This window comes from Poecilia reticulata, chromosome 7 (genome assembly GCF_904066995.2).
Source record: "Poecilia reticulata chromosome 7, P_reticulata-male-v2, whole genome shotgun sequence".
NCBI lineage: Eukaryota > Metazoa > Chordata > Actinopteri > Cyprinodontiformes > Poeciliidae > Poecilia > Poecilia reticulata.
Genome location: NC_088836.1, coordinates 22330235 through 22342559, shown reverse-complemented (window position 1 = coordinate 22342559; position 12325 = coordinate 22330235). Strand labels below are relative to the sequence as shown.

The 12325-nt window shown below is 38.5% G+C and overlaps 1 protein-coding gene across 1 annotated transcript in view; it reads left to right on the top strand.

The window, feature by feature from the left end:
* LOC103467577 (fibulin-2) overlaps positions 1-12325 on the top strand; it is a 30483-nt gene that overhangs the window by 2494 nt on the left and 15664 nt on the right. The window contains exons 2-4 of the mRNA XM_008414090.3: positions 235-1629; positions 10024-10138; positions 10420-10549. Coding sequence (XP_008412312.2) covers positions 321-1629; positions 10024-10138; positions 10420-10549 — 1554 coding nt within the window. The 5' untranslated portion in view covers positions 235-320. The remainder of the gene's footprint in view (positions 1-234; positions 1630-10023; positions 10139-10419; positions 10550-12325) is intronic.

Sequence of the window (12325 nt, the reverse complement as noted above, 5' to 3'; positions counted from 1 at the left end):
TGAGCCGTTAAATATAAAACACAGCCTTCCTCCCCGGGGTGTCAAAACAGTAGGGATGGAAAGTGTGCATTTGGCTGCTGATCAAATCAAAGCAGACAGATTTTTTTACGTTGAATTAATACCAGCATTACCAACAGTTCCTGTACAATAATGGGGCATAAATTTGTATCCAGCCATTTTATTAATGATATTTGTGCAGTTATGAAATCATTTATCACTGTTTGTTTTTGACAGGCTTCAAGACGCAACAATCTTTTCCATCCAAGGAAAAGTCTGCCTTGAAAAGACATTTGCAGACATTTTTGTCATTTTTAAGCAAAATGCAAACAAGGTCATATATTTTTTTGTTGATAATGTCTGCGGACGTCGCTTTAAGCCAGAAAGACTGCACAGGCGTGACCTGTCCTGTCCTGCAGAACTGCATCGAATCAGTTTTAGAGGATGGTGCCTGTTGTCCCAAATGTACACAAAGAGGTTGCACCTGCGAGGGGTACCAGTACTACGACTGTGAGCAAAAAGGCTTCAAAGACGGGAAGATACCGGAAGGGGAATCCTATTTTGTGGATTTTGGAAGCACCAAATGCTCGTGTCCCCAGGGAGGAGGGAACATAAGCTGCCTTTACATTGTGTGCCCTGAAATTTCCCCCAACTGCATTGATGTTTTACAACCTGCAGATGGGTGTCCAGTATGTGGGCGTGTCGGTTGTGCCCATGGCAACAAGAAGTATGAGGCAGGACACTCCTTTGAGTTAGACAAGTGCCAGGTTTGCCACTGTCCATATGAAGGGGGCATGTTAACATGCTCCCCAATCCCAGGCTGTGACCTCCATGGTGTTAATAACCCCATGTGGGCAACAACTACTGAAAATAACAGCCACCTGAGAGACATTAGCGGAGGTCATGACACTCGATCAACAAGCTTATTTTCCAAGGTTGGGTTGGCAAATGCTCTCCCACTTTATAAGGAGGACCCACCCAGTTTTGGCTCAGAAGACTATGACTACATACTGGCAGAACCGACGTCTTCCACTATTCAAAATCTGGCCAAGTCGCAGGATGCTGCTACAGTTCCTTCAACTCACCCAGAGTCAAGCTCTGCAACCTTCACGTCTCATGATGTCAGAGGAAATGACCTGGCTGGAAAACCTCGAAGCCCAGTGAGGAGCAGTGAGAAAGACCCGATGCGAGTCTTGGATTCAACCACTACAGGAGCTCAAAGCAATTCATTACCATCGACAACAAGTACGGCCACTCAGGTAGTTTCCATGGACAACCAGAGGTCAAAACAGGAAACTGAAGAAAGACCCATGAGACATAACACACACAGAAATAAAGGAGTTAGAGAATTTGGTGAACAGAAACCCAGTCGTCGAGGCCACACTAGACATCATGATGAAACCAATTCTGCCAGCCGCGCTGGCAGAATAGATGCTTTGATGCTTTTGCCTAAAGAGGCAAAAGCATCAATGGAGCACAAGTCCCAGCTTGGCAAACAAGAACACGGTTTCTACCCCACAGTCCAGTTTAGTCCCACCAGCAAAGCTCCAGTTAGGATGAGAGAAGAGCCTCAAAGACAATCTCACACCCTCGACAACTACCGCTCACAGGATGTGGAGGAAGACACAGAAGGTAACTCCGACCCGTTATATTCATTCTAGTAAATATGCATTAGTACTGCTTTAAATATATATATATATATATATATATATATATATATATATATATATATATATAAATAGTATTTATAGAAAACCTTTCATTTACATGATTCCATTAATAAAATAATGAAGACTGAGATTGCAGTGCATTGATAGACATGAAGCAGTGCTGTACTTAATTTAAACTGATTTTTATAGCAATACTATGTTGGTATTGATCTATTGTCCTCTCAAAGGATAATATTTAGAACATCTTGAAACGGAAAAGGCTTGTAAATAGCAAGTAATAGTAATATAATATTTTTATATTACCGGTATGTTGTTGTTTTTCTTTTCAAAGAAACTGGTGGGGGTGTTATTTCCTGTACATTTCTTCACTGATAGAGTTATTATGCTTAAGTTGTTCTTGAGACTGTTATGATTATTATGAAAACTGATGATAAAATAAGTGCAAGGGTGTGCAAAAGATGAGGGATACCTTTTTGAAAAAATATAAAATAACAATATAGCATAGAAAAGTATGTTGTGTGCATGTGTGTATATTTATTTAACATATCAAAATTCAACTTCAAACATTTTTTTTAGAAACATCATGCTCCTCTGCAGCATGAAGGAGAATATGCTGAGAATCACACTTTACATTGAACTCAGCTCTCTGTCAGTTTACTGGTCTGGATGTTTAGGTGTTTCATTAAAGCAATATCTGTTAGGAAAAACACCAGAATTGGTTTTAGTGCTGCAGCTCATCAATTGAAAAGGCTATGAGGTAATTTCCCAAAACCTTAAAAGATGATCGAAAATATTACTATTGAAAAGAATTAAAGAAGTTTGCTAATCGTCCAAGTTGTGTGATGAACTTGGCCATGGAAATGGTGAAACTTGTCCAAAATGCATTTTGGCACGCGCAGCAGAGTACCAGCTGACAGATACAGTCATAGAGGTCTGGTGAGTTGGGCTGGATCTGCTTCCACAGAATCTGAGTAGCTTGTAGTCACACAGTCAGCCAAATGTGTGCCAACTGTCTTGACAGGTGAATGTTGGCCAAAAGATTAATGCAAGAGGAATACATTCCTTGAAAAATAAAAGGAAAAGCTCAACAGGCTTTCTAAGAAAAGATCGAGGTGTTGCACCGGCCCAATTAAAGTAAAAACCTCAGCCAATACTAGAACGAATTGCCACAAACCTTAATGAACTGATGTTGCACTCTGAAGAAGGGTGGTGAAAAATGTCTCGTTAAAAAGAAGATGTGTTAGACTAGTCCAGTTTTACAAAAGCAGGTAATTTAAAGTGACTGGTGCTAAAAAAATGTGTCTCTAAAGATGTTTAATCGTAGAGTGCTTTTACAGTATCTTAGAAACGTATTCATACCTTTTAAGCAGTTTACACCTTTTGTCTTGTTACATTGACAAAGGTTAATTGGGGTTATATGTTAGAGGATCCCAAGTAGCACAAAAGGACGAAAAGGCCACATGCTTCTAAATTTTGTTACAGTTCGAAATCTGAAAAAGAGTGCCTGAGTGATTCTGATACTGCAAAACGTATCTTGAGTAACTTTGATTTTAGAAGCCATCTAATTTGTGGAGTCCTGCTACAAATCCAAAATACATAGTACACATTTTTCAAAATGTGAATCTATAAAATGTGATGTGCATTTTATATTAAAGTACAAAAGGAACTTCTTTCAGATTTTTTTTGCCACTTTTCCATAAATGCTAGATTTTTGGAGTGCATGACTAACATTTTCATGTCAGCTGATTCTTCTGCCTGAGCCATAGATTTGTGCAGTTCTTTTAAAGTTCCCATGATCCTTTTGGTTATTTTTTGACTAATGCTCCACTTGCCTTTTCTTAATATTTGACATTTTTAATAGCCTGGCCATTGCCTTCCTACGCAATTCTGCTTGATTCTCATCTCCTTTCTGTGCTCCTTCAGGGATTTCTCCCATTGAACTCGATTTCTATGGTGAAATTTCAACCGGGCCAATCAGTGAGCAGAAGGAAAAGATGTGAACGTTGACATATATGTTTGGCATGGCTTTGGAATTGTAGTCTGCCTGTATGTGATTGTAGTTTAGCAATGGCAGCAGAAGAAGTGGAAGAAGTCATGCAGTCCATGCTGGTCACGTTTCCAAATATTGAATCAACATTAACAGCCATCTCATTCAGCTCGTAACCTCTCTCTTCATGGTGGGGAATGGTTGTTAACAGCGCAGCCAACTTCCGGTAAGCTTCTTAGCATTCAATGGTACAATACGTTTGTCATGGCCAAATGTTAGCAACTGGGTAAAATGTAGAACCTTGACAGAGTCCATTCCTGCAGTAAACAATCTGTCCCAATAGCCAAGGGTCCAGAACCTTAGTAAGAAGCAAAGCGTGGAACAAGAGATTAGTTTTTACCAGAGTAAAGTTGTAATGTGACTAAATGTAAAAACACTTAAAGGGGCAAGAATGATTGTATCAAACTCTGTATCTGTTGTAGCTGTAACTTTGTGTGATGGTGTCAAATAATGACATCATGTATAATACTTGTTACATTTACCACATTTTATGGTATAACAATGTTATGTGTGTCTTCACCTTGACAGTAAGTACACAGTAAAAATACTCTACAGAGCTATAATTTATATTGAGACTTGTCAAGATAGTTATGTGTTTTCAACACCTTTCACCTATATGTATGCATCGTATGCAGAGGACATTTTTAAAGGTAACTAAAAGCTTTCCATTGCACAGAAAGTCATGTGAGCCCATAAAGTATAGATTTATTAATATTTTTTTAATTTCTGTTATACAGTTGTCATCAAAGGTTTCCCACACTGTCCTTAAATCCTTTTGGATTAACTTAACTTAACTTAACTTAACTTAACTTAACTTCTTCTTTTCATATAAAGAAATTATAGTTTCACGGAGAGTTTGACCTAAATTTCAAGGTAGTTTTTATTTTTATTCCTTTTCCAGATTTGAAATGTGCTGGTCAGCAGTTAACACATAGGCTTCACTGCACTGCAGTGAAGTCAGATTTTCAGTATGGTGACATGTCAAAACACAAACGGGAAAATCCCCACTGATAAAGGCCTTGGGTAATGCATGTTATCATTGCTATTAGCACAGGATGCCAAAGTTATTTGGACAGGAAAAGAGAAAGTACAAATAACAAGCGCATGGCATTTTATTCCAAACAGGAGTGGGTTTCTTTTCCCGTGGGGCACAGTGCAAGTTAGAATCATAATTTTGTTTAGTCTATAACTAAAACTCATGCGCTGCTTCGCAGTCTGTGTACAAAAAGGTTGATGAGATTATTTAGGAGTTCTAATGCTAAACTCATCTGGGTTAGGATTTCTTTGTGGTGGGGGTTTTACCTGAGAGCGGCATAATTCCCATGTGATGAATGAGACCACTGTTATCGGTTGATTGCCAGGCTCTACTCCCTGTTCCCTATCGAGTCTGTGATTGCCCGTCTCCCATGAGACCTCTGCTTTCCTAATCTTCTTAGTAATAATAACCTCATCTGAAGCACACATCCACCCATTTCCAGACATTAGGGAACACAACCTATTATGCTGATCTCAACTTAGAATTGTTTCAGACTTGGGGGGGGGGGGATAAAATGCATCAGTAACATATTAAAGATCGTCTAGGTCGAGTTGAAACAAACTGAGGAGGCGCTTGTTTTGATCAGAAAAACTGTCACGACATGCTGCATGCGGGAGCGAGTCGATGTATAATTTTCTTTATGATGAAAGAGTGGGGTGAATTCCAGAACCGGCTGTGGAAGAGGTCGTTTTGACTGCTTTCAGATTTGGTTTGAAGATGATGGCTGGTTTATCTGGGGTGCCTTCCAGGTCATTTGCAGTAATTTTAGAAGTGTCTCTCGTCCTCAACGTGGTTCTTTTCCCAATGCACATGTTCCTGGTGTTTTTAAATTAAAGCACACACACTGCTCCATGTGAAGAAAATTGGCCATAAAAGACAGCCGCATGAAATGAGAGCCCAGTCTGCATCTTGAGCTTATCTGCATTTATACATATGGGAAATAGGTATGACTTAAACTTTTTATCACAATATTTTGTGGTACTAATATGATAATAATTAAAGGGATGAAAAGAAATATATATTTTTTTACTTCTTTTTTACATTTACTGTATGGCTTTGACTACCCCACAAACACTGATGATGCTATTGAAAAACATAACTATTTTTAATATGCATCTGACTGTAGGACACCAGTTGCTTGCATAAATCAAACTTAGGAAATTTATCACAATACGATAAACGTCCACTTCTAATAAAAAATACTTTCATTTTGCTAGATGTTTGAGGACATGCAATCTGAGCATCCAGTTTTCTTGACCACAGTTACAGCAGCCAAACTCTTTCACATAAAGTTGTTTAATTCACCCTAATCTGATGCAATAATTTCTTAAGTGAAAAATAGCTTTTTGAAGTTGAAAGCTTCTCGTTTAGGACAGACGTGTTTATTTATATACTGGTCTACTCTAAAATCAAGAGTTGGATGGATTTCCTTTGGCAATAATCGAGCAGGTTTCCTGTATTCTGGCTTACAAACAGCTGTTGAAATATAAATGGCGTAATAAAACAGCGAGAACCAGTGTTCAATTTACGAGAGTGGAAAATGCTTTTGATGGAGGCATGCAGAGGAAGCAGATGTTACAACGCTAAATATTGATCTTGGTTTGGGTGTGTCCTGGAAATGTGCAGCATCCTTTGGAAACTAGAGCAAGCGGTTCAGAAAAAAATTCACATAAAATGAATGATAAGCCTTGACAAGTGAGTATTTTGATGCTGTGGGTTTGAAGGAAAAATAGATTTTAGAGCCATAAGTCGTTGTTTCCATGACAAAATAATATTTTTGAGTCACTGAATCGGTCTCTTTGTAACAACACTGACTTAAAGCTGGGCACTCTGCAAAGGTGTAAACAGAAAAATATATTTTTAATGAGTTAAACTGATGTGTGACCACTTTTAGCAACACAGAAAAAGAATGAAATAATCACTTTTGTTCCTTTGCAAAAAGTGTCCACTGAGCAACAGTCCAGTTCTTCTTCTCTTTAATTCAGATAAAATGCTAGTAGCCCATTTAGGATTTATCCGTTTAGCGAGTTTGAGATGGGACTGTTTCCTCAGTCCACTCCTTGTGAAGTGGAATGGATTTTGCTTGATAATCGTCTCAAGGTTGCGGTTCTCCCTGTTGCTGTTTTCCTTCCACTCAACTGTCTATGAATATGCTTGGATACAGCACTCTGCGAACATCCATCTTATTTCACAATGACCGTTTCCCGTCCGGATGACTGTCTTCTGGACATCAGGACATGCATAAGCTCAGGCAACCATCGCAGGTGTTTTGAGTTAATTAGCTGAGTAGGGTGTGACACAATGAGTTTCCAATATTTCACTTTTTCAGAATTTTTGTATTTATTTATTTTTTACTATCTGTGATCATCATCAAAAATAACAAGACATAAAAGCTTGAAATATTTCACTTTGTCTTATGATTCCATATGTAAAAAATTCCCTTTGTGAAACAAGTGACGAAATACTTAACTTTTTAAGAATATAATTTTTTTTTAGATATACCTTTGATATATTCTGAATGGACATGCTTTCAGTTGTTTATTTTTGATTGTTCAACTGTTTCGATGCGAATGATCTCACCAGTTTGGGACTGACATGAAAAAAGCAAAGCATCTGGTGTTCTTGACAGTCTAATGAAGAGCTAATGAAAGGCTACAGAACAGATAAAAGACATGTTAAAGCATACTGTAACTCGGATCGCTTTTGTTGAACCACAATAAATCAGTGTTTAATTGTTGCACAGCTGGATTCAGGTATAATTATAAGTGCTGTCAAGGAGAAAGAGCAGCTGAAAGATTTGTCATAGTGCGCTTGAAAAAGTTTTTCTTTCACAGTTGCTGTTCTGTGGAAGCATAATCCTTCGAAAACATCTGACATATAGTGGAACCTCATGCTCCATTCAGTGTGAACACCTGGGAAAAATGTGTGCTGTGTTCGCCGATTCCGTCAGGAGAAAATGAAAAGGAAGCAGAAGAATGATGGCAAATGATTATGTTTGCTGTCTTTTAATAAATGTACTTCCACACAGGTTCAAAGGGACTTGTTTAACTGCGCCGCTTCCTCAGACGCTGTAGTTGTGTATCAAAGAGCCGCGGTGGCCCACCAGGTTTACATTTTCTCCTTTCTAAGTCTTTCAATTAAGCACATTGCACCAGTCACTTGCACTGGTCTGTGGAATTGCTTTGGTCTGATTTTGTTGCTTTTCAAAGAGACAATTTCAGTCAAAGGAAGTAGATGAGAAAAAAAAACACTAAACTGATGCTTGAGTCAGTCCAACTGTATCCTTAGTTGTTGACACACATTGTCTTAAAGAATTTCTTGCAGCTGTTGCATAAGCAAATCTTTAATTTGAATACATAAAATCAGTGAAGTTCTAACCTTTAGAAATAAACACTATATATATATAGTTATGTAGTAATCCTGGATCTTCTCTTATACTCACCTTAGTTTACCCTAAAAGTTGTTCTGTGCTTTTTACAACTTTTAAAATGAACTTCTAGGAGATGTAACAGAATGCATAAAATAAATCCAACAACCTAAAACGTCTGAACAAAAACTAGCTCAGCATAAAAGTAATTTAACTTTCAGTTCAGGATTTCACACATAACTTAAAAAGTGAAGAAGCACACTTTAGGGTCTCTAAGGCCAAAAGAACAACACACAAGAAGAAAAACCCATCCTGACTGAAAATGATACTTCTTATTTATAAAAACACCAAAAGTACAATGCCTAATCTCCCTGGGTAAATTGGCAAGGGGTGTGACACTGGATGACTGAAACTTTTCTGCAGTCAACTTCTTCGATTTTTTTCTTCTTTGATTTTACTGGTGGTTGTCGAACAGTTTATTACCACCACCTTAATACCAGTGGCGGTCCACTGAGAAGGAGTTGAGGATTTCAGCTGTGCATCAAGGTGCCCCAGCACACCTGCAAGCAAACAGAACAGAAGAAAAAAGCTCTTCAGAGACAGTTTCTAGAAATCAGTGGACGTAACGGTGCTCTAGGCTGTATTTTTTAATCGTTACCCTTTTAAAAGACATAATAACTTCCCATTATGAAGATTTTTTTTCAATTCTTTTTTACATTCCCAAAGGGGAAAAAAGCCCTCATCATTATGGATCCGCTCTCACATTTCCAATTGTTTTAAACTTTGTAATTACGCTATGTAGACGCAATCCGGTTCAAGGAAGTAGTTCTATTTTTTAGGCATTACCTGACTTAAAAAGGTCGCCACACATTTTCCGTGTTCTCTCTCTCATTTTGGAGAGTGCTTAAGAGAAATGGGGCCGTGTGACACATCCCATTTGTGCTTCAGGGAAACAGGAATTGATAGATTACTTAAGCAGTAAAGTATGGAAGATTAATTTATTTAAGGCTTTTTACAGATCTTTCACAGTCAGTATATACTACCCTGTGACCTGTGCCCTTGTTTGAAACTTGTTTTGCAACAGACCATCAGAACAGCCTATGAGTCCAATTAAAGCCTTAAGAGAGTCAGAGAGCTGCCTTTTTTCCCTTTTTCTTTTAGTTTTGCAGCACAATTCCCAATAGCACAGTTGGTTGGGCTATTCATTGGCTCATTCTCAACTCCAGAGAAATTACCTTCAACACCAGCAGACTGCCTTGAATTTAAGGTTTGTGTTCTCTCCTTTCACTGGGATTTGAAGAGAAACATTTCATCTGAAATGAAATGCTGTTTGGTAAATAATTTATTGCCACCATGTGAACAAATCCAACAGACATACCTTTTTTTTGTGGATGTGAGTGACAATGGTTGTGTGTCACATAGTCGCACAGAGACTAAATCCTTAAATCCCCCGGTATCAAATGAAAACATATTTGTGGATTTTACCCGAGAAGTTGAATGATAAAGGTTTTGATCTGTGTATTGCTTTGAAATAATGTGCAGAAGAAAAAAAAATGCACGCTACACTTGGAGTTCTCTTTGTTCAGTCTTCCAAATAAGAACATCTCTACGTAACAATATTAGATGTGGTCGCATTGATAATATCACTAATCACATTTTGCAGCTTCTCACGCACTAAGAGTTCAGATGGTAAACTTTAACTCTTAACTTCACAGTGTAAACAAATTTTTCTCCCCTAATTGGATATACTAGAATAGAATAAATCTTTTTGTCCACCAGAGTGGAAAATTGCCTTTTGCTCAGCAACATACGGGACAAACTGACAAGAATTTTAAAAGGGACCATGCACACTGATCACTGGGAGCACTGAAAGACTTAAATGAAGCTGTTTGTGTTTCATTTACAGTGTCTGTCAAAGAGCTGGTGAAGACCTGCTGTGAGACCGGGGAGAAATGGGCTTCGGCTAATGGCCACTGCAGCAACATGAAGCCACCCACGGATGATAGGCGCACCATTTGTCGGTGAGCTCATTATGTAACGTAGAAGCACTGAACCTGGAAACAAGGTGATATAATGGGAAAAAATTGTGCCTTACAGAAGTATTGCATTACTATACCAATCGTTTCGAATTTAGTTTTGCTTTTATTATTTCGCTGGCTTTCAAGCTTCTCATAATTAAACTTCTGGAAACTCAAAGCCACAACTCATTCAGCTCGTGAGGACAGTTTCTGCCCCCAGATGGCCACGGTTGCAGTCTAGCAACGGCCGCAGTCGTTTTTCATGTGCACCCTCTCTCTGTCAGGACCGCCCAACAACAGTGCTGTCTCGGCTCTCTGAAAGAACGCCAGTGCTTGGCGGGAATCGAGGCAGCCAGAGCAGGAAGCTTCTGTAGAGAGGACGCCAGCAGTAAATGTGGGACGGATTCCTACAAGGCAAGTATCCAGGAGCAGGTACCAGGGTAAAAGTCTCAACAAATCCCATAATAACTGACTTCCCTAAAGTAATAAAGCATGTAATTATTACCTCTGTGTGAGTAGTATGTTCAATGTAATTATCAACATTCCCGAACCCACTCGTCTAACTTTTCTCGATGTACCTCATCGCCTCATATTATTCAGCTTATCGAGGCCATATTTATTAAGCCGTTTGTCAAAAACTACAAATTACCCTGAAATGATTTCTGGTAATGCAGAATTATAAATTAGGATTTCATATCAGAATATGTTCTCTGCATCATAAAATACAATCCTTGAATGGACATACTTTTATTAAGCGACATGAACAAGCACTAATAAAGCATTTATAACTCCTTTACAAGTGGAAGTGAATGTATCAAAACTTAAGCTCAGTTTTTTTACTACTTTGTAAAGAAAATAAATGTCAAGTCCTTCAGATCATGAACAGAACATGCCTATAAATAAATAACGTTCCTAGAAATGAGAAATCAGGCAACACTACAGCTTTGAAAGTATTCTAACCAATAATATCAAACCTTTTCAGTAATGAGTCAAAAAAGCTTGAAAAGATGCCAACTTTTCTGGACTTGTTTCACAGCAAAGTTTTTGACAAGATCTCTGAAGTCCAGTGCCAGAGTCAAATGATTCAGGTTTTCCCTGTTCCAGATCTGCGTCCATTTTTAACTATTTTAAGCTTAGAAGATGATCACTCACCACTTGTCTTTTGGACAGGGAATGTCAAATGAAGCCTGAATGAAATGTCCACATTTGGAAAGATGTACTGTACTTACCATGAATACATTGGACAATCGCTTCCCCAAACTCCAGCTCCATGTCAGCTGAATATTTAAAGTGGAGATGGCTTTGTTTCTTAGCTCTAGTACTGTGACATTAGAGAAGATCTCAGGAAGCCAAATGTGTTCCTGAGATCATCATGTGCAGCGTACCTGTGATCAGTTTCTTTCAACAACCACCAAAATAAAAAATAAAAAAAACACTGGTAAAGAATTTTTGTTGAGCTGATAATTCAAAATCTCAGGTGGTCCTTTTTCCAAAAATGCTTTTGTATGTTTTTGGTCTTTGAGTGATAACTCTGTAAACTTGTGAAACTGTTGGAGACAGCCACTTGGCTTGAGACTCAAACTTATCAGGCTGATCTCTCAGTCCCACAAGGATCCCACCAAATCCATAGCTTTACCCAGGTCCAGTTCGATAGCCTTGCAAGGCAACACTTCCTTTTTCAAAGCGCTAGAGAATGCAACGCCACAACGTTCACATGAAGGCTGTTTCAAGCCTGCCCATTTTTTATTTTTTATTTATTTTTTTTGTTATGTGATCTTGCTTCATTTCTGGTTGCTGCATTTTGATTAGTGTCATTTACAACATCCTCTAACAATTTTTGAATGTTTACGTAGCTATGTGTGACATCTGCATGTGGAGGCCATCTTGTGTTGCAAAGAGGCTCCAGAGTTTCACTGTGCTTGTTTTCAATCGGCTGCAGTTCATCTGTCACCACCTTCCACCTTGGTGTCGAGTTGAAACAGAAGTTAAATAGGTTACACACACAAACTGGAAAGAAAAAAAATCAGCTGTCTCAAAACATCAGTTAACATTGACTCCAACCAAGTTCACGGTGTGTGCAGCAAACATGTTTAGGAGGCTGATTTTGTTTATGCATTCTTTATACTCCAGGCATGTTGGCAGCATTATCATACCATTGCCCCCTGTGCAGTTTGCAGTGTCAATCATAAT